The following is a 23547-nucleotide window of genomic DNA, read 5'->3' on the forward strand; positions in this document are numbered from 1 at the left end:
GCAAAACTGTACAGTCCCATAGGCCAAAGTCAGCCCAGTTACTGTCTGTTCCAGAATTATAAATATATTGAGTGTGGAAAGTGTGTCAGATGAAAGCAAAAATAGGATGTTCTGTACTGCACTGTTTTAGTTTCTCCTTAGGATGCTTGAATAGATTAAGAATCTTAACTTTACCTAATTTTTGCCATTGGGGCCAAAAATAAAATGTGCATCCTCCAAATTAGTTCTAAGAGGGGCAGCATTTGTACTGACTTTGAAAAACCTACCATTATCTAGGAACTCGATCTATTCTGTAGATTGTATTTTGATACACATTCTCTAAGCCTTATAGACACCATTTTGTTTCTTTCTTGCTCCAGGTTTTTTAATAATGTTGAGAGAGATCCCCAAGAGGTGTTGAGCCCAGCACCATGCTGTTATAAAGTTATATAGGCCAAGTACAGACGCTCAAAAAGCCTGAGGCAGAATTGATTCAATGTAGGCAGCTTCCTTTAAGCTGTGTAGGTTGAACTGATAACCAACTGAACTGACCTTCAGTTTTCAATTGGGAAAGACAGGGGGAGGCCTGCACTGATCCAGGCAAGTAAGCAGGGGGGTGCTAGAGCACCTCTTCCAGCCTTTTGGCCATTGCCAGGCCAGACAAGCATTCTAGATTTGTCTCTATAGTATATGCTCCCAGTTCCCTGCTGTTCCCCTACAGGGGGTTGAGGAGCCCCCTGTCCAGTTGCTGGCCCGCCTTGGGGGAGCCTCCCCCTCAAGATCTCCACCAGCCTGGGTTCCCCAGCCCAGGGAGCTGAGGGGAGCTCCCCTCATCCCCCTTCCCAGCAGCTGATTGCTTCAGTTGCTGCCCCAGGAAGGAGAGAGGAGGAATCCTTCCAGCCAGGTGCCTGCCCATGTAGCCCAGCATGCTGCATGGCACTGGCACTGGGGAGCTCCTGCCTTGAGGGGCTTCTTCCCACCACAGCTAAGGGTCCGCCAGGGAACTGAGGGGAATACTTCCCCTACTGAACACCAGAGCTGCTCACCTTAGCTGCTGCAAGTCTCAGGGACAGCTTGCGGCAGCCTTGAAATGGAGGGAAATTTTTCCATTCCCCTGCAAAAGGTTTTGTCTCAGACTTGCACTAGCTCAGGTAAAACCCACTTCAGATGAGCAGGAGAATTTCCCTCCATTCCCTAAGGCTACCCCGGGCTATCTCTGAGACCCGCTGCAGCTAAGAGAAGCAGCCCTGGGGTCTGGGAGAGGAAGAATTCCCCTCAGCTCTCTGGGGCTTCCCCAGGCTGGGGTGGGGGGAAACCCCCCAAGGTAGAAGCTCCCGGTGCCTCTATGTTGGGATGCATGGGATGAGGACTCCTTGCTCCCTCCTGTGGTAGCGGCTGAAGCAGTGGGGAGGGGGGAGGGAGAGGGCTGCTGAGGATGGAAAAGGCCCCACCACATGGGCTTTCCCCATGTGCTGTGTAGACCCTGGCTAGGAGGATCTGGGGGTCTGTTCTCCTGTTCTGCACAGTCTATCCCTATGGCTGATGGATACAGGCAGGAAGCAGGCTAATGAGCAGAGGGGCAAGGCAGTCCCTGCTCCACTGGAGCAGGCAGCATAACCCAGGGTGACGGAGAGTCAGCCTGAACCAGGAAGGGGTCTGGGAAGGAAGTTCCATAAACTGGTTTGACCTAAATCCGTTAAGTCCAACCAGGTTTATCTTCAACCAATTTTGGCCATTTTGAAAGCTATTTATATGCACTGAACTTCTGTTCTGTTGCAGGTTTAAACCAGTTTCTGATCAGTTTGTGTGTAACTTCTGTCCCTAGCTGCACTGACATGGTTCCCTGGCAGTACTCCAAGTTATGGCAGTGAAATTCCTACAGTGACAGTATGGGCCTATTATGATAACAAAGGCATGCAGCCTGCCCTTAGTAATGAAGACAAATATTTTATTATCCTGGTAAGCCTCCCAGTGCTGTTTAATTTTACTTGGATGGTAGGCATCCTAGTAGAAACATCCATAGCTATAACACCTACAGTCAAGTCTCGAGAGATGAAGAGTTTTTTCTCTTGAAGTCAGCTATACTCATTTGCATATATAACCTGATTGACTTTTTTTATCTTGCATAAAATTAAATGAAAAATGAACTACCTCATCATATGGTAGCTGACATATAATCATAATCCAGGATCTTACCTTTTTTGAAGTACTAGCCAATTGCAAGAATGATGAGGGGGAGGGTCGGGCAGGGACTGAGGCCTGCATCTCTTCCCCCCTGCCTTGAGCCAGGGCTGGGGCCGGGGCCGGGTCCATTTTTCCTCTACCCCCCCTGCCTCTTTGGACCATAACCCCCCCCCCCCCGTCCCATTCCTGCTCCCCTCCCTCCCCTGTTTCCTGCCACCTCCCCTCCCTGCTGGCTCTTGTTTGGGTGGGAGGGGGTGCCGGCCCCTGGCTCCAAGAACAAGACTTGAGTGGGGGAGAGGCCAGCAGTGTTGGCCTTGCCCTCCCCCCCCCCGCCACTCCGTCACCTCTGTTATGGCGGCACTCCAGTCCCTGTCGTTCCCCTCTGCCTCCAAGGAGCAGGGGAGGGGAGTCCCTGTCATCTCCTTCTGCCGAGACAGACAATCAGAGCATGAATAAAGCTTTATGGACAGAGAGACAGACTTGGGCTTTTATAATAGAATTTATTACTGATTGGTTTATTGTAGCATAAGTCTTGTCTCATGTTTTCCTTTTTCTAACTGAAAAATCAGGTTGTTTTTGGTGTTCTATTAAATATAGTCTAGTGGTGATATTGCTCGACTCCCAGCCTGTATGCTAAAAGACAGACAGATTAAGCAGCTGTGAAAGAATCAACTGGAAGATTGAGCTGTCAGTCTAGAGCAGTGGTTTTCAGTCATTTTGGACTGGAGGCACCCCTCATTGAACTTGAGGCACCCTCCCATTTCATGTGAATTGAGTTGCACCCAGTTTCAAAAACTAATTTATAGATTACAGTGCTTGATTCCTTGCAGACTGACCTGGAAGTGGGAATGAGGGGTTGTCTGGGCAGGGGTAAGCCTGAGCCTACGTGTATCTGCTTAGTTCAGTTGCTTATCTCCTAATGCTTCGCTTATCTCCTCACAGCTCACAGTACCCTTCAAAAGGCCCAGCGGCACCCCAGACACCCTGGTTGAGAATCACCGATCTAGAGAGTGAAAAAAATTAGGGTTTGGATTCATTAGTGAAATATATATATATAAAATGTTTTAGTAGCAGAATTATACATTAAAATCCCTTGTAACCTGAGATTTATTCAAACACTTTTTCATTCTTTTTCTTTGTACATACTCATTAAGTGTAATAACTCGAGTTTTGCACAGCAAGCCTGGTGTTATATACATATACATTTGAAATCCCTAGGTGTATTTAGACCTTTATTTTCATTTTAATTTTCAACGCTATTTACAAACCAACACTTGTTTAGATTTATGCTATCCTATTATTATAGTTATTATTATTAACTCTCAAATAGGTACCCTGAACCAAAATCTAGTAAATAAGACTGGTGCCCGATAAAGTTAAGTGTTGGTAAACACAGAACTTTCTAAATACGTTTCATAAAAAGCAGCAGTGTATTAATTTGATATATTATATATTTTATTTGCCCATTGTCATTTGGTAATGGAAGAAATTTTAAATTAATTCCTGCAATTTCAGTATAATTACTCAGGTAAAAACAAATATATATTTATTTCCCTTTAACTTAATACAAACAACTGGAAAAAAAAAACTGGGTGGCTAGTTTTGAAACCTTTTTTCTGAGCATAAAAGAAGTATCTATACCTGAACATTGAAGTAACTGATCAAGTCACACAAAACTTAAAAAGCTTTATGAAATAGTAATTTATGTTCCATTTGCCTAACAATTGAGTGTTAAGCATTTACTCTATTGCTCTTAAAATTTTCATGTTATGATTTCTGTGATACTGAAAGTGTAATTTAAAAGAGCTTAGAATATCTCCAAACAATTTATTTCAGAAGTAACTTTATATACTGATTCCTAAGACCTGGGTAAATGTTGGAATTTTCTCATTACCATTTAAATTAATATAATTTCTTATTACACAGGAAGTCCTGCATGTTGCAGGGATGGAAATGCAGTTAACAGCTGCTGTTTCATTTTTGACTATTCTGCAAGAGGACTCAGTGTCCATTCATACCTACTCCCACTCCTTCCTACACATCATTCTACAGAATGTGGAACACAGGGATTCAGGTCAGGGTCATGGTTCTGTGCTGATGACTAATTGGTTCTATGTGCGTTGTTTCCTTAGTGACTGTACAGTACTATTTCAAGCAATGCATGCAATCACTGCCAGTTTGTGAGTTTAATTGATAATGTTTTTAAAATGACATAAAATATGGAAGGTTCTCAGTATAGAGCATTACTTACATAGCTTAAAGTTTCCTTCATTTTACTGTAAACAAATATCTTCCTTTCTGTTTGGAGAACCAGATCCTGAAGTTCTTGCTCAGTCTGAACTTCCAGTGAATAAAGTGAACTCTGCCTTAGTAAGCAGAGTGTAAAGGGTTGCAGTATTTCTCTAGTAATGTAAAGATTCAGGGAAGCTATTTTTTAAACATATATTATTTTCATAATACAGGAAAATAAAAAATCTTTTGTAGCAAAAAAGTTAAATTAAGTAAAGAAATCACACTTCTTTTCCTAAAAGAAATCATAAGATAATTCTCCTGTCGTCTTGCAAAGAATTCTGGCCAAAATCTGCTTTTCAGATGAGTAAATGCAAATAGGTAGAATGTATGTCTTTTTCAGTGTTGTTATAACATCAGACTGATAGCTAGCTGATTATAGGAATGAATGCATCATGCCAGAAGTAGTTTCATAAAATTGACACATAACATAATATTGAGTCTGTCTGCATCTCACAGGTGTCAGCAATGCATGGCTGGAGACTCTTCTTGCTGTGGTAGAAACATTGCCAAAAGAAACCATCAGACATGAGGTAATGATTCCCCCCACCTTAAGATGCATTATTGGAGAATAGATTAAATGTTTTCTTTTAAATAATGTTCATATTGTCAGAAGTGTGGAATATCTGTGTGTCCTATTTACTTCCATAAGATTAACGATGAGTCAGCACCTGTTAAACTCAGGCCATATAAATATACAACGTGAATATGCTGGGGATACCTAGAAAGGTCATCTTAAGATTTTCAGCTTTGAGCAAGGAAAAATCCTAAGTGCTGTAGCGTTTTAAAATTAGCTGTTCTCAACTGTATACTTCTGGAGTGCATATGTTTCTAATTTTCAGAATGGCAGAACATTCTTCCTCATTTACAAATAAGAGTCATTTTGTACGAATAACCTAAAACAACTTGATTTGCACTAAATACTGTAAGGGAAATTTACTGTGGGCTTGGGTTCCTCTGAATGGGCCAAATACAAAGGTTAGCCCTGCAAACACCCTAGTTGTCCATGCTGTGTGGCTCTGGGGTAGACAGGAATTCTTTCCCTGGTTACTTATCAAACTCCTTTACTTTCAGCTCAACTACTCAGTTTTTGTGTAGATAAAATATGGCTAATAGCCTGTAAAATCTCTGAGGTAGAGAATGTCTTTCACTGCATGTAATAAATTTATTAGCAGTGTACTATGTTAAATGATAATTTGTGCAATCATAAATGTATTCTATTAAATTGAATTCTGTTTATTAAAAAAATCTTTTTTAAAGGGTGAAAGGCCAACAAACCCGAAGCACTTAGAGCCCAAAGTGTTTCTGTAAAATAGTATTTAAAATGTTGCTTAAAGGAAATATTATTTTATTTTCTAGTTTTTTCTTACAAAACACTTAAAGATGAATTGCTCCCATAACACTCTCCCCTATACAGAACAATTTCTATTTTTATTTTTTGTAAGTGGATTAGATTTCCAACAACAATTGTGAAAAGGCTATATTTTGCTAAGTAAATTGAAGCTGGTTGGCATATTATGAGAGCTACGATCATTCAGTTAAACAGTATATTTATTTATTGTAACTTGTTTCAAATGTAACTTGTCTCATGACAGGGTATTATAATGGGAAACGTATTCTATGGTAATTCTAACCTGGATCATCCCCTGCTTATTTGCTCATATTGTCATAAAAGGAAACGTCAGGCTAATCTCAACATTTATTTCATCAAGAAAGACAAAATGGCTGCCTCTGCTGCACTGCTTCCATTTCTTAATCTGTTTGTTATCTTCTACTGCGACTTTCCAAGAAACGTTGGATAATAAGCTGTGGCAGAGGAGTGGAACTGAATTTCTTAGTGGGGATTTATGGATGAGAGAGAAAACAACCAGGCACATTGCATTAATTTTGGTTTCCTTCACAGATAATCTTTTGTGGTCGTGGAGGCAACCATGTTATCTTTTAGCAAATGTTAGCAAAATTTCAGTAGAAGTGCTGTGACTCCCCTGCTCCACATAGAAGTGGATTCTCTTCTCTATTCATCTCTAACATACATATTAGAGGGCGAGTGTATCTCTAAATTCAGTGTCAGAGATGGTGGTTCTGGGGAAAACTCCCCAGGAAGCGTGTCAAAGGGTTTCCTTTCCTAATCTGTGTTTGTCCCTGCAAGGAATGATCTAACATCATATCAGAATTTTCACATAGAGAGGATCTTTAAATATGCTTATATAATTCATTCTCTAAATAAAAACATAAGCAGACAGATGTAAAATTATAATGACTGTAACTGTGGGGTGAATCATAAAGTAGAATTTGGACCAGAATCCAAATGTAACATAGTCAAGTTAGTACTAAACATTAAAATACAGAGTTCTTAATAATTTGTTGATACATGTGGTTTTGTTGTTGGAGCTACCCTATTTCATGGGAAAAGTAATGGCCATTGTGGCATATACTTCTACACTTTTTTAACAGAAAAATCATTATTTACTATTTGATTAGTTTTTGTCTTCCCGTTTTTCATTTTAGATCCTGAATCCACTTGTTTCCAAGGCACAGCTTTCCCAAACACTTCAGTCCCGCTTAGTTAGTTGTAAAATATTGGGAAAATTAGCTAACAAATTTGAAGCTCATATGTAAGTAGATTGTATGTATGTTTTATATTTTATGAAAATTAACAAAAAATGTCTTTTTTAATGGATATTGGCAATAAAAAGAAAAGTAGATTTGCATGTCTATGAAGCTTAAATATAGAATGTTTTTCTTTTTATAAATGCATCTACTGGGCTACTAGTTAGTTATAAACCAGGTTTATCATGTAGGCCACAGAAGTCAGCATGTTCACATCCTGCTGTTTTTCATGAGTCTCCCTATGCACATTCTTGCGCCAGTCAAGTGATGGCAATGTACTTGCAAATAAAACTTCTGTCAAGTTTTGGCTAATTTTCGTAAGATAAGTCTTTTGGAAAACTAGGTGCAGCCATAAAGCAAGTTTCCAATGTCAAAAGGGTTTGCAACATAGGACAAAAATGCTCTTTTGCTTTATTTTAAGCATTCAGGGGTCATGAATTTCAGAGAGATTCAAATCCTTCAAATGTTGGGTCTTGGAAATAAAAATTCTTAGAAAAACTAATCAAACCGCTGTAATACTTCTGTCTCCATGTGGACAATAGACTCCTTTTTGGGGGACGGGGGCAGGAGTAGAGATGTGAGACTCATGATTCTAAACTTACCATACATTTATTATTACCACCAGCAATAATATTTGCACATACTCAGATAAAGCAGTACAAACAGTTACTAATCAATTACCTTGTAATTCTAGGTTCTGTTCATTTTATCCAGTGGATACTTCTGGTAGAGTGCCCATCCTTACTCATCATTTGATGTCTTGTCTGTCCCAAATTAAAGTTAAGCTTCAGGTCATTTAAAAACCTGTTAGTATGAGATCAGGGAATCGTGACAGTTTTTACCATGATTTCTGGATGCTCTGAAATGTTAAGACCCTCCTACTCATTAACAGATTAATAGAAGTATTGGCAGAGTGTTACTAGATATTTCTGAAATCTTCCCAATACTGGTAGACTTGAAGATCCCTTTCCTTTACTAGGCCTATTTTGAAAACAAAATTAGGGAAATAATACAGCAGCCTTGATCCTGGCATTATAGTTTAGAATCGTGTACACCTGGATAATGTATGACACCTAAGCAGTCTCCATCTAGTGGGATCTTTCCAGCAGGCTCATAGTCAGGAGCCATGGTAAGTTGCAGGATTGAACCTTATGGAAGTGTGTCTTCACATTCCAGTAGCTTTAATTCTTATCTTAATTTCTTTTTTCTGACTGGTTTCAGCTTTCCTTGTGGAAATTGTACTGTCACCATAGTCATATTTTCCCTTTCTCCTTTAGTTCCTGGGGTGTTTGTATATAAATTATTGCTTCAAAGTTTTGGTTATGATAGAAGGTCCATTAAATCACCCTCTGTTTACACAACTAGATTCTGAGAATTTTCTGAAGATAGCTTGTTCTCAAAGCAATCTCTTGAAGTAAAAAACTTTCAAGAAATTGCTCATTCTCTCTTGTTCTTGAAGACATTGGGTCAAATATTTGCTGTAGGAAGGCATACCATCTATTGGAATTGATCATGGCAGTGCACATTAAAACCCTGTCGAGGCTAAATTTGCCCTGTTGGGTTGAGAAATTTTGAATTGGGATCTGTCTTCTGGTACTCTTATTGTTAAATTCTGAAACTGTGGGAACAATTCATCACAAACATAATTTGGATATACAGTAGTACATTTAGATCAGTGGAAGAGAACACAGCAGATGGATCCACCTGCTTATCATAAGTGTTATCATTAAAGCCAGATTAAAAATATTTAATCTATAATATTCACAGATAGTTACCAGATGAGATCATTTTCCTTAGGAACTGAACTTTCGTTCTGACCTCTCCTAAACTTCAGTGTCACTATCCTGTTTTATTTTCTTCCATTTTAAAGCATCTCTTTTTCAGGATCCATATTCTTGCTAGAGGAATAGGACTACGACAAACCCTCATGCTGCATCTTTGAATTTCTTTCATTATTGGTATTGCTGTAGCATCATTCAGGAGTGATGCCCTGTTGCAAAAACATAAGATGATGTAGTCCCCCACCTTGCATACAAATAAGTTAATCTTCAAGAGTTTTTTCCCAAAATAGCACTAGTTGCCATATCAGCCGGAAGACGTCTTTTCCTTCTGCTTTCTAAGAAGATGCTTAGTTTCTTAAATGATATCTAGAATATACACAGGATTTCTTTTTTATGTATCTATCAGAATGCTATTTTAAAACTCCAAAGACTAGGGACAGACATTACACATAAACCAGTTTAAGTGATCAGAAGCTGGTTTAAACCTGTAACAGAACAGATGTTCACTGCACATAAACCAGTTTGAAAATGGCTGAAACCAACTCAAGATGAACCTGGTTGAATGTAGTATCAGACTTGACTGATTTGGGTCAGACTGCTTTATGCAGTGTCTGTTCCAGACTCCTTACTGGTTTAAGTTAAATCAGAGTCCCCCAGCATCCTGGCATGGTCTCTGAACTGGGTGGGGCTCTCTGCTCCACAGCAGAGCTGGGCCCTCATCTCTGCTTCCTGGCTGCAGCTCTGGCAGAGACTGCAGGTGCCTGCCTGGCTTTCTCCTGCTTCCCTGCCCCCCTTCCCCCCCACTTCCCACTCTCTGCTAAGCACGGATTCTCTGCCTTTCGCAGTCACATAGCATTAGCTATCAGACCACATGCTGGCTGTGGTTTGTGCAGTTCTGTGCAGACGGGACAAAGGCACAATCAACAGGTAGCTGGTAATATCCCTCTCTCTTCTTAATGGGGTGATAAACACTAAGGTAGGGGTCATAAACACTGTGGTGTTATTTTTCTGGTGGGCTGGTAAGGAGGCAGGGGAACCCCTCCCTAATCAGTGTCCTGCCCGGGCCTGGCCACGCCCCATCAGCTCAGCATTCTGGAAGAGAGGGAGGGCTGCTCTGGTCCCCCCCCCTCAGCTTCTAATCTGAGAGCCATGGCAGGCATGTGCCTTCACATCTGGGGTGTCTGTGAAGTTACAAACTGGTTTTGCTTAGCCAGCTTAGACTAACCTGCAAAGATTGAATCAATTCAGGCTCAGGCTTTTTGAATGTCTGTCCCTAGCCAAAGAGGGCCAAAGAACATAGGGGCTACATAGATCAGTCTTGCAGTACAAATCCAGTGTGCCTTGCCCTCTGTTTCACTGGGGTCTTTCCCATCTTTAGAAGTGATGGAAGTAAAAGATTTAACTTCAACCATTGTTCGTTCTGCTTATTTTAAATCCTAGTAGATTGCCCAAGGGAGACTTTTAGATGGCGTGCAGATTTTTTTTTAAAAAAGCACTTTACTGGAAGAAGTAGCATGTTACTTCGACCTGGCTTCTTCTATAGATTGGGTGCTTCAGAGGGGCTTTTGGTGCTTTTAACTACAACTGATTCAATTTTTTATTAGATAAAGCACCAAATGCCCCCTCCCCCCATATTAAAGTGTCTGATTTATACAGACATTGAGCAAGTCAGGTTCAATTAATGCACTGCCTCTTTTGAGCATGTGTTGGGCTTGGTGTGGGAGCACACTGAGTTTAAAGTTTTTGGTTTTTTGTGGTTTTTAAAAAATGTCTGCAAGCAACCTTAGTGTATCTTAGTGGCTGTAATGTTTACAAATTAATGGTTTGCTAATAATGATTTCCCACTCTGCAGTTAGGCAAACTGCTAAAGAGCCTCTTCAGTTTGGATTGAGCAATCTGGAAAAAAAATCTTATAGTAGGGATCTACTTAAATCAAATTTTTCAGGGAAAGCAGGAAATCCCCCACCTTTCCTGAAGAGCAGGAAAACACCTTTCCAGCCTGGGGAAGTGGGTTGAAAAACTTACTGGAGGTGAGCCACAACAAGTGGGGAACACATGAAAGCACAGGAAACCTTCCCTTGCAGCACAGGGGCCCCAGGGAAAGTACAGGATCTCTCTGCCAGGCTGAGTGATTGAGCCAGTCAGCATGCTGATTAGCCCAATCACTGGGCAGAGCAGGAGACCAGAAAGGTTTAGAGACAGTACATACAGCACACTGAGGCTGGCTGCTGCACTTAACATCAGGAGGAATGAGAAGACAGTCCACAGAGCAAAGTACATTTCTGCCGTGGATCATGTGAAGCCCTACCCTGAAGGCACTCTTCTCGCAGATGGTGGCAGGTCCGGCAGTGCTGCAGTGCTTAGCCAGTCTGGGGTCATGGGGAACATGGGTATGCTTAGTGGGAGAGGGAGATGGGAGCAGGCTGTGCAGACTTGTCAGGGTTAAACTGATGGTTGGAGCTTGTGGTGGTGGGGAATCAGGACCTGGGGGCAGGAGGGGAAATTGGGAGCCTGGTTTTTGTTTTCTACGGTTGCCTATCCTACAGTAATCCCCCTTCCTGCTCCCGATCCAGTGTTGACTCCAACAGATTAGCCTCCTGCCCCTAACAGGATTTTTTTTTTCTTTTTCAGTAGCCACTTTTGGATGCTGAATGTACTTGCAGCTGCTGTTTGGGCGGGGTGGGGAGGATGGAAACTGGTGAGGGCAGGGGATGCTGCTGGGCTCTTGGCCAATGAGCAAGCAGCATGAGGGGGAACAGAAAAAAAATGTGCCACTAGCATGAAAAGTGCCTGTAATTGGCAGGCTGCCCAAAAATAATTGGTGGCCTGTGCAATTTAAGTAGATGTCTACTTAGATTAAATAATGGCTAAGCTTCAGCGATTCTCATCCTCCAATTTGGACGTTCTGTCCTTTTGTGTCTATTCAAGTATTGTGGATTATGTTTATAATTGCAGGTCCTGCATCATATAGTAGGAAGGTGACAGAGGACTGTTTAACAGCACAGGGTGTACATGCTGATTTTGAAGCGTCCTATCTGATTTGGTGGACACTTGTATAGATTAATCTGATATCTGGTTCAGTGGATTGGACTGTTTTCACTTAAATTTCTAAGTTAACAAAACAGCCACTTATGCCTCTATTTTTGTGGTGTTTGCAAGCACTTTGATGTAAAAAATAACTGGCGCTTGCATTTTAATGTATATAATTGCATATATGCATTCTTATGCCAGCAGCCCAAAAATTGCACTGAAGTTGGTTATTAAGTGTTTTTATTAAAAGTTGCACTTTTAAAATCTATGAAAAACTTTTTAAGTATTAGTAAGTTATGGTGAATGTGGTTAATATTATTTTTGTGTTAGCTTACAGTATGTTGCTTTAACCAAAATGCCATAAAATTTCATAATTATAAGTGTAAAAATAGTTCTTTATATTGCCCTTTCCTTCATAATATTATTTGCTATAATTGCTGTTAAAGATGATAAATATTAAAGGCTAATATGTGAAGAGTAAAATTTTGAGTTCTGAGAACCATTAGAATCATTTATGTAAGCCAAATTGATTTTACAGGGTTTTTTTTTCTTAATGTTAATTTAAATTGTTCTTATTTTTAGTATTAAAAGGGAAATTCTTCCATTGGTAAAATCACTCTGTCAGGATGTAGAATATGAAGTTCGATCCTGCATGTGTCGCCAACTGGAACATATAGCTCAAGGAATAGGGTGAGCAGAATTTGTATACTGCTACAGAATGTAAATATATATGTATAAAAATGCTTTGTAACTTGAAACATGGATAGCTGCAATTTAAATAATTTGATACTGAGCCTGCATAGAGATTTCTCAATGAATTGTACATAGATATTCCCCACTACAAAGCTGTTTTTGTGAATTATAGTAAAGTGAACCCATCATATAAACAAAAAGGGGTTTATTTTTTCTTGAAAAAGGACCTGATCCAAAGCCACTTCAAGTCAATGGAAAGGTTCCACTGGCATGTAGTAAATGTTAAAGTACTGTAATTTGGATACAAATCCCACTTACAGTAAATTTGTATTCTGGAGGAACTCTTTAAGCTTGAAACCCTCCCCTGTTTCTTAATGTGTATGACTGTAGGACTTGAGAAGACTTTGTGGAACTAACATGCTAAAGCTTACAGGGCACTGTCTCAGTCTTGAATATCTGGAACGGTGGTTCTCAACCTATGTAGACTCAAGGTGACCCTCAGAAATTTACAGCTCTTAACTTTTTCACTCATTTTTTGGCAATGGAAAAATAATAGAGCAATTCTTCTACTGCAAAGAACTCACAAGAGGCTGCAACAAGTCAGATTTGTTTTTAACACTCTGGATTCTTGTTTGCAATGTCTGGGTTTGTCTTGTAAATCATGCAAGTGTTTGCACACCTAACAGTGCTAATATTGAGCAGCATTCTGCATCATCTTAAAAATGTCTTGTGCGTCTGTGATTTGAGAATCACTGGTCTGGAAAAATAGTATTCTTAACATTCCTGAGATGGAGTTCTTAATACTGATGGCAGTGGCAACCCCTGGAGTAACTTCCATGCTGCGTTTCCAGCGTATTTGCAGAGTGGGTGTTAGGGCCTGTGAAAAAGTAAAGTGAAGTAAAATAAGTGTTGTAACTATAGAATTAAGTATGAAACCTTCACTTCACACTCTTTGTTGATAAGTTTTGTTAAACTTCATTTTTACCATAAGTATTTTTGCTTTTAAGAGTGCAAATGATTGCATAGAAAATGTAGGAATTAATAAAAATAGGTGGTCACATAATCTTCTGGAAGCAGTAAGCCTGTATAAACTATTATTTGCTTTTTCTAATTCCCATTTCTTTAAAGCATTTTTCAAGTTAAGTGTATCATTTTGCCACCAAAACAAAAAACTGCAAACACACAGTTTGAAAATGTCTCTTTTGCTCCAGCTATTTTTCCTGTTCCGAATTACCTGTTTTCCTTTTGTCTGCTATTCTAACTTCCTTCATCTTTATTTGAAATCTTTTTTCCCCTTCTGTATCCCAGCTTATATATTCATTTATTTCTTGATCCACTTTGTTCCTTATATTCCATTTCTTCTCTCTCGCTTGAAATGCACCTCTGCATTTCCATTGTTTTCTACAGCTTTATTTACCAAGTCTCTTGACACATTTACCATTCAAAATAAGCTACAACACTACTGTAAAATATTATTTTGTTGGGGGTGGAAGTCCAGCAATATCATTTTGTGATATGAGTAACACTTTGAATTTGTGGTGTTACTATATAGTGAAGGTGTTACCTATGAACATGTGACAGGAAATCTGCTTTTTATATTTTGAAATGTATGACATCACAAGTAGCTGTCTCCATACTCTATTTTATGCTGCTTTTCCATGCATTAACCATAAAAGCAGGCACAAAAATCAGAGTTGCTGATGCCTGGCTGAGAGGGGCTCAAGGTAGTTAGTATGAAGATGCCAGGGGAAGGTATTTGGATGTGTCAAATCCAAGGTAGTTATGTCAGGTCTGATGGAAAAGATGGACATTTATTTTCCCACTTTTTCAGTTTATGCAGTTCAACGCTGGTGAATGAAGCATGGCTGAGGAGAAAGGAATCCATTTTTACTTGGTGACTTAGGGCAGGTGTTTTGGGGCTATTAAATCATACTCCAGAAAAAAATGAATTAATTCATCCTGTTGGATGATACTACCTTTAGCCTAAGCAAAACTAGACGCGTTATAAAAAGGATATTGATTTTTTTTTCAGAAAGGGTTGCATATTGTGCAAAGACAATTGACTAGGGAGAACAAAACCATGAGCAATCTTCAGAAAGGTGATTTAACAGAAAACTGTACAATAGTTGATATTTAGAAAAATACAACTTTATCTGTTTCATTGTGGAATAAAGCAAGTGAACAACAAGAAACATCCATGTCTTTATGCAAATATTGCAACCGGGCACAACAGCATTAATTTCTTATGTTTCTCTGCCATTTAGCGATACCTATTTCATAATTACAGTATTTCATAAAAACAGTATTTCCTGGTCATCTTATAGAAATGATTAGCTGGTTGTTATCACTTAATCAGACTGGTACTGAAGTACTTCTTGGTTTGTTGCTATGAATTGTTTCAATAAGCTGTAGTGGCTGGATTCATGTAGCTTTGCATGTACTTATTTCTGAACATTTTGAAACAATAATTTGCATTGATGTGCAAATGGGCAACTGTTTTCAGTTTAGTTAGTGTAGTGAGAGTCTTTTTTTTTTTTTTTTGGCTCCTTTTATTAAGGCTACCCTATGATGTTTTGTTTTTCTCTGGTACTTACAATACTTATTTATTCTACCTTCAAGTCTAAAAACTGCCTTTACACAAAAATAATATCTAAACATCTTTATATAATTTTGGTTTTGTCCTATTGGTTAGCACTCACATGGTTTGATACTGAATTATAACATGGTATTTGCCTGAAATTACCTCCCTTTTTGTGTGGCATAAATGTAAAAAGCTGAATCCCTGTCTGGCATAAACTTGTTCACCTTTTGTGTCGCTCCATATCAGCCAAAGATCAGACCAAAAGCTTTCCCAACGGAGCAAAAAAAGGATTAAGTTCAGGTCTTGTTCAGTTCAACCCTCTTAATTATTATAAAAAGCCAAAATACAGAAGTTTTAATATCTGGAAGAAGCAAACATGACATGGAAGGAAGGCAGAACACTGACTCTCTTCCACTCCTTTCAGGTATTAATACAATTTCAAGAGACATTTTTGCTCTCATATAGACAGGGGCAAGATATGCCCTGAAAAAATACCAAATAATCATTACTGACAACACTTCTACCTGGAGATCTACATTTCATTTGGCTGTTCAGAGAAATGGATTTCTACCTCTCCCTCTTCCTCAGACTAACCCAACTTTGTATATAGGTGATTCCATACCAAGAATATATCTTTCCCCTTCAGTCTCCAAAGTAATGAAAGATTCATAGTAGATATGCAGTAAATGCAGTAGATATTTAGATTCATTTTGCCAGGATTACCTTCAACAGGTAGTGGAAAGAAGAATCTTTTTGCTCACTTCTTAGAACTGGCTTTGAAAAAAACAAACTTAGTATTGGGCCAGAAAGTCAGTTTTGCTGTTCCCTATGGATAATGCTAGCTTGCGGCACAGGCTCCTCTATGACCTTCAGGGACAAGTCATTTCCATGTGCCTCCACCTATCACAGCGTATGTTTTTATTTAGGCAGATACAGAAACAGAACTCCAACACTGAAATAATACACAGGAGTTGCATGAGGTTGTAGTTGTTACATATTTACAAAAGAAAGAATATACATCAATTCTTGTAACACTATACTGATACATTTCTATACGTTAATATTCATATTTATTTTGGCTAGAGACACTGGCTTACTAGCTAAGGAAAGTGTGCGTGTGTGTGTGTGTACATATGTACACAAGTATCTAGATATAGAAATCTATTAGCTGGAACTGCCCACACTTCTTTATAATATAAGAAATAATGCATATCTAGATTATCTTTGGCCTATTTATTATGCCTGCAATAATGTCGTGGTCCCTTTGTATTCTTTGATACATTCTTACCTTAAAATTAACTTTATTCACTAAAGCTCTCACTTCCCCAACCATTTTTTATACCCAGCTCCATTTCTCCTTGTTTAGTTCCTCAAACTAGGGGTGCATCAATAAAGATTTTTTTGGCTGATACTGATGGCTGATAATTAACCAGCCATATTAGCCAATATAGATCTGATAGCTGATTTACAGGAGTGCAAGATGGCAGCTAGGAGCGCAGCATCCAGCCAGCAAGTCTGTAAGGGTGTAGGATTGTAGGGGAGGGAAGGGGTGTGGGGATGGGGTGCAAATTGAGGCCCATGGTGAGGGAAGGAGTGGGGCAGGAGCAGGTGTTGTCCAGCCAGGGTGGAGAATGCGACCCTGGGAGCAGGGTGGAACTGTGGGCGGCTCATCCAGGAGGTGGGCATGAGGCAGGGGCTCCTTGCTGCTGCACACATCCCTGGGAGAAGCATGGGGGCATGTGCCTCCTGGATTTGTTCATGGGGTAGAGGTGGGCTGCAGGTTTGGGGCTGGGGGCTGCACCAGCTTCTTTGTGATGGCGGGGGGGTGGGGTTGGCCCCGGGCTGTGCTCAGGGTGGGTGGTGGCAGCGCTGGGAGTGGCAGCTATGGCAATTTTTGGGTTGGTTATAGTCCACTCCGTAGGCCCCCCCTCCCAGCACCGCCTCTACCTGCCGTAAGCCCATCCCTGGCCCATCTCCCACCGAGAAGAGGCTAGCACAGCCCCTGGCTCCAAGCCCTCAGTGGGCAGCCTGCTCTCACCCCACACACAGATCTGGGGGGGCACATTCCCCCATACTTCCACTGGGGTTATGCACAGCAGTGGGGAGCTGCACCCCACTCTGTACCCCCGGATGAGCCACCCATGGCTACATCCCGCTCCTGATGGGGTCACATTCACTGCCCTGGCTGGGCAGTGCCTGTCCCTGCCCCGCTTCTGCCCCACTCCCTTCCTCACCATGGGAGCCTCAATCTGCACCCCCCATACCCTTTCCTTCCCCCACTCTCCTTCTCACAAACTTACCAGCCAGATGCTGCTCTCCAAGCTGCTGGGCCACATTCCTGGCCGCATGCATGCGGCATTTATCAGTGGCATTATCAGCTACACCAACTGAAAAAGGCCAGTTGCTAAAAATGTTAATTTTCCTTTTATCAGTGCTGATCTGATATGCGACGGATATATCGGTGCACCTCTACCTCAAACTATCCATTTTTTAAAATGCCCTTTAGTCTCCCTCACTTTCTCCCCATACTCAGTATTTACCCAGTCTGTTTTCCTTCCCTTTTGGATCCCAAATGATCCTTATTTTTTTTTTTTTTTATCCTTTACTCTTTTTCATAAAATATGGGGATTCACTCTGTCCCTCAGATGGAAGAGAATATTTAATCCATCCACACCTGAGTTTTGAACTCCTTACCAGGAGCAGAGTTGGCCTTAGGGAGAATGGCACCCTGTGTAAACTTCTGTTTTGGCACCTCCTCACCCCCCACCTCCCCCAAGTCAGTGGTGCAGCTGCGGGCAGAGGAAAACAGCCAGGGGCATGGGATGAAGTCCAGCAGGGAGGTGGATTGGCATGGTGTGCCAGGCAGGAAGGCACCGCTGCTGCTGTGCAGAAGCAAGATGAGTGGACTAGAGCAGGCACCGCCTACCCACATCTGCCTGGCATGGCTCCTTCTGAGCAGAGGCTGGAGGCAGGGGGCAGGCTGGGCTGGGCACTGCTCCTCCTGCGTGGGACAGGAATCAGCTGGGGTGAGGCAGGTGAAGAGCACTGCTGTGAATGTGTACATGTCCCTGACCATGGTGCCTTGGGTGGTCACCCACATCTCCTACCCCTAAGGCTAGCTCTGCTTTGAGGTTCCTGAATCGCATCCCAGAGGAGTATGGTATGATAGCTCATCAGATACTGTTTTCTAGAGGTAGTCATGCAGTGCCATATTTTAGGCCTTCCCCAGGCTCTTCCCATGTTGTACTATTTATACTCCACCACCACCCCCTTACCCTTTCCTTTTAACATTAGAATTTTCCCATTTTCCAAATGTATTTTGGGTCACAAAATTGCTGTTTTTTTTATCTCTTCTTTTTTTCCCTTGTCCTGTTTCCTCTTTCATATTTAATTTTCTTCTCCTGCATACTATTATTCAGTCTTGGGTCCTCTTGAATACCCCTAGACTTGTAACTTCAAGTCTCCTTGCCCTTGTACTCCCCTGAGCTTTAACAGTTTGCCATTCAGTATTATGGTGTTGCTTTTCATTGTCTGTATTGCTCTCAGGCTGAGATTCTAGGGTGCTTTCCATTAAGTTTAGTTTCTCAAGGATTTTAACATAATATTTTTTCTCCTTCAAAACATATGGCTGTTCTTGATGTTTAAAGATAAGTTTAAAAGAAAAACCCATCTGTATCTTAAATTTGCTTCTCTGAGAGATGCTGTGATTTCACTCAATTACTTCTCCTTAGTGTTCCTGTAACAAGTTGTGAACCACTTATTTTATATCCTTTCAGAGTAGGATTAGATGTCTCTCATCTTCTTCAGAATCTGTTGCTTTTGTTCAAAATGGAGTAAACATAGTGCCGTGTCTCTTTGTTTGAATTGAAGGGAGTGTAGAAAGCTCTGTGCCCTGTCTACAAGGAGTGTTGCCTTTGGGTGCTGACCGACATGCAGCTTCCCAGTCTAACTCATGGAACTTCACAAAGTGCCATGAGTTAGACCAACCCTCCTGACCTGACAGATGTTCACTGTTGTATTAGGAGGGTAGGTAATTGAGCTCCACTTCAGAGCTCATCCAGGGAGAGAGGCTGAATGTCTACAACAATTGTCTCCTAGCCACACACCTCTCTCCAAGCTCCCATGCTATCTTGGGATGAGAGGGGAGGGGAGAAGGCAGGGGAGGGAGGTCTATTCTAGGGTTTCCCTAGCCTGCTGTGGAGTGGAGGGGCTGGGTGGATTGGAGGTCCCCCCCCCCTCCAATTCACCTGCCCCACCTTCTAGCACTGCCTGGTCAAACCCTAGACCAAACTCACTCCCTTCCTTTCTTCCCCTCCCATTCTGAAGACAGTGCCAGGAGCAGAGCTGGGCTTTTGAGTGTGTTCACCTGAAACCTCATGTAATGAGGGTTCAGATTGTTACGTGATCCAGCATTTTTAAAGTGCTTTGCATCCATGCATGTCTGTCAGTGCATGACTGTAGAGCACTTTCAGTGGCCAATTGTGTAACAAACTGTCATATCTGTCGGTGCCATTTGTTTTCATCTGTAGGAAGGAGTGGAATACTTGCTTTATACTCTGATGGATATCCCTTCTCTGCAGTTTCTAGGAATCCTCTTGTTTGCTATTTCTTCTTTCTCAATTTTCTGTAATCTCAGTTTTCTCTACAAGGTCCTTTTCTCTTCTTTTTTCCATTCATCTTTATTTTATATGGAAGATTTATGGCTGATTACCTTTATCTCCAGGTCTGTCACCCTGCTGTCAATTTCTTTTATCTCTGATTTGATTTTATTAAACTCTGCTGCCATAGAAAACTTTAAAGCTCTGATTTCTGAGGTGAACTCACCAGAGTCCTCTCTGGTCAGAGGGGCTGTTTTGTCTTTCTTCTTTGTTGCTCTGCCTGTTCTGTTTCCTTGCGCAGCAGCCAGCTTTGGTTCTGCAAACCTTGTGAGTTGTTCTGAATAAGGATCCTCCAGTGAGTTTCTTCTGGGAAATAGCTTTTCAAGTTGATCCCTGTACTTGGGATATGCATTCTACAAACAGAGGAAATGATTTTTGGGAGTTAGGGGGGTCAGGGATCAGCTGTGTTTGTGGATTGCGCCATCTCTCCCATGGAGATCTAGCTTTGGGCAGCAATCTGCTCTGGTGATGTCATGTGATCTCTTTACTTTCATTTTAATGTGCTTTTTTTATTGCCCTGAGAAGTTCCTGAATATCTGTTCAAAGTAAAATTTTAAAATGTTTGATTTCTGTTTGTTTGTTTTTTTTTAAATGCCATAATATATACAATTTTCTTAGTCATGAATAGTGATTATTTTGTAATATAAGCTTTCAGGAGAGAGATATTTTGAGGGAAGGTTGTGTTTAGTATTACAGATGCAGTTTAGTATTACGTCTTTCCTAATGTTTTTCTTGCTTTTCAGGACAGAACTAACAAAAAATGTGGTACTTCCTGAATTAGTAGAATTAGCACGAGATGAAGGGAGCAGCGTGCGTCTTGCAGCATTCGAGACTTTAGTTAATTTGCTTGAAATGTTTGATGCAGGTAAGCTCATAGATAGACCTGCTGCGCACAGTTTTGCTGTAGTTTTCTGGACTATAGAATTGAATTTTAATGTATGAATGAGGTTACAACTATGCTTTTACATCTCTGTGGTCTATCCACGCTATTAAGATTTTTTTTAAAATTATATATTTCTTTCATTTTCTTTATTTTTGTCTGTTACGTGCCTCGTGAGACTTCATGTACTTCATCTTCCAAGTAGGAGTGAGCCAGCTGTCAAACAGCGTACTCTAACATACTGTTGGGGAGAATAAATTGGCTGAGCAAAATGACTCTGCATTTGATAGGAATGTTGGATTGTTATCATTCTTTATGAAATGCTATAAGTCTGTTCAACTCTGTTTAGAACATAGAGTATTACAGAGTCCCTTTCCAAAGAGCCAGTATTCAGATACTCTTACTCAGGTTGGTTAATTTATTTCTTGAGTGCTTCTATTGATTTCACTGAAAGAACTTAAGAGTATGCTACAGCTCACTGTGAGTAAAGGTATCAGCATCTGGCTCTAGTCAGTATCCACTAGATATGTATTGCAGATCATTATCTCAAAATGGTGTGTTCATACTTCATGTTTGTTATAAGTGCACTGTCATTTACAGAAGAAATTTCTAGAAGGAACTTGAATGAAGTAAGGGAAATTCTTTAATGTACTATAAAAAGACTAATTCAGTGAATAAGGGTTGGCAAGGAGAAGCAATAAGTAAAGGTAAAAGACTTGTAAGGAGCATTAACAGAGCAGTTAGACAAACTTGGGTAGAAGGAGGAGGTCAAATGTAGACATGATTGTTCAAACACTTCAGATGAAGACTGAACATTTGAGTTTGCAGTATGGCAGACCAAATACAATATGGTAGACTAGGTGCTGATACAGTTGTGTATTCTGCCTTCAAGTATATATTGGTGTAAATCCAACTGTTGGAACTCATGCGCCTCATGCACACAAGATTAGTGTCTTTGGAGTGGAAGTTTCCATTGGCCAGACCATACCCTTTTTCTTTTGTGCTGTTATACATAGGCATAAAGGGCAGAGTGACCATACATTTTCCTCAGCTCCTTTTACTGCCTTTGGTAGTGAGGCGAAAATCAGTAGTGTCCAAATCAGCGTAATCTATTATCATTTGCTAACTTTCAGCTTAAAAAAAATAACTAGTTGATTCTTTTTTCTGTCTTTGCAAATCTACCGTTAAATTAGACTTTACATAAAAACCCATACTGGCTTACCTACTGTTGCTGTCTTCAAGTTGGTGCCTGGACCCTTAATTATGCTGTTGGTCTATACTGCTCTAAAATATGAGCTGACTTGCACTGAATTTTTCACAAAAAGATGTGGCCTCATTGCTCCATTTGGAGCTTCATTTAAGAGTCATAAAAGTAGTACCGTAGGAGTACAAGTTATAGGCTTAGGTGTTTTTTTTTATTCGGAAGAACAAAGGGGGTCTTTATCCTGTTTCAAACTTGAGGAGACTGAGCTAATAAATATGGTGCTCCATATTCAGGGTGGTGATTGTTACCACTGTCTTGACAATTGGCTGATCAAAGGCAAATCCAAGCAGGAGAGAGTGGAAAGCTTAGAATATGTCTTCTCTTTAATTACCCATCTAGATTTGGCAATCAATACATAACCACTTCTTACCCTATCAGATATGATAGAGTTCTAACTGAAGCCAGCAAGAGCTTTCCTCCTGCAGTGCAAACTCCTATCTCTGTGGTCATTATTAAAGAAAATAAAATCAAAGTTGACCATAACAATCTTGCTTCAGGCAGCTGGGCCTCAGTGGTATGAACTTACAAGAGGTCACTTGCTAACCTTCACCTCCAGAATTTTCAGTTTTCGCTCAAGTCTTGGCCCCTTTCTCTACAGTGGTTTTGACCACATTGAGAATAGGTTTATAAGTCCATCTTATTTAAGTTTATCTTTAGAAATGTTTAAACTTCCAATAATCTTCCTTTCTTACCTTTGTGTATATGATAAAGATGTAAAAAAATGTGAGTGTGGATGACATTCAGCATCTTAATGAATGAGAATGTGTCTGTAAGTTCTGTAAATAATAATTTCTACTGGTTTGGGAACCCTTGTTTCTCATCCCCACAAAGAAGTGGTAAACTTATTTTACAAGACTATAAAAATATGTAAAGCAGTAGACACCCTACACTTAATTCCCTGCCTCTTTCTTGTCTATACGTACATCGGACTGTCAGATTCTTGGCAGCCATTACATTTACCATATGATTAATGTGTTTATCACATCATAAATTACAACATGCCATGCATTCAGACAACTTGTGGCATCATAAAATGGCAAACCAGCTACATATGTGTGGCATGCATTGTGTTCTATACTAGGGCTGTCCCAGCCCATGCTGAGAATTAGCCAGCTGATTTGTTGGCATCAGCTGGGGACAGACATGGGTTGAACTAGACCCAGGGTTGTCTGGTCCTGGTGCCAACAATTGCTTGATTATTGGCACTGGCCCTGGGCAGCCCTGGATTCTGTGGCTATCTCCATTCTGATCCCTGAACTGGGACTCGGGGCTGCCTGGGCCTGATCCCAGCACTCAGCTGAAGATCAAGACCAGGCACTGGGCAGCCCGCAGATCCAGGGCAGAGCTGCCCAGTGTCTGATTCACACTTTAGAGGATGTTTTTCCCTTTGTGGGAATGGAATCTCTGGTGAAAATTAAAACTGTTGTTGACTGGGAGGTGGGGGGTGTGGATGGGAAAGCAAGCTTAGGCCAGGGGTAATTTTTTTTCTATCTGTTCCTGTAAAGTTAAATATTTTTTAACCTGTTCTTATTCTGATATATGCTAAATACAGTAAATACATTTTTAGAGTAGGGAACATCACAGTTAGGGTGGCTAGG

At 40.6% G+C, this 23547-nt stretch overlaps 1 protein-coding gene across 7 annotated transcripts in view; it reads left to right on the forward strand.

Annotated features, from left to right (window-relative positions):
- The window catches only part of PPP4R4 (protein phosphatase 4 regulatory subunit 4), a 134028-nt gene that overhangs the window by 63924 nt on the left and 46557 nt on the right, over window positions 1-23547 (forward strand). For all 7 annotated transcript variants that reach the window (XM_090033932.1, XM_090033930.1, XM_090033934.1 and 4 more), the window contains 5 exons: window positions 4090-4237; window positions 4912-4985; window positions 6961-7067; window positions 12456-12563; window positions 20549-20670. In XM_090033932.1, the coding sequence (XP_089890058.1) occupies window positions 4090-4237; window positions 4912-4985; window positions 6961-7067; window positions 12456-12563; window positions 20549-20670 (559 nt within the window). The remainder of the gene's footprint in view (window positions 1-4089; window positions 4238-4911; window positions 4986-6960; window positions 7068-12455; window positions 12564-20548; window positions 20671-23547) is intronic.

This window comes from Crocodylus siamensis, chromosome 2 (assembly GCF_052110815.1).
Source record: "Crocodylus siamensis isolate JL-2025a chromosome 2, ASM5211081v1, whole genome shotgun sequence".
NCBI classification, from domain to species: Eukaryota; Metazoa; Chordata; order Crocodylia; family Crocodylidae; genus Crocodylus; species Crocodylus siamensis.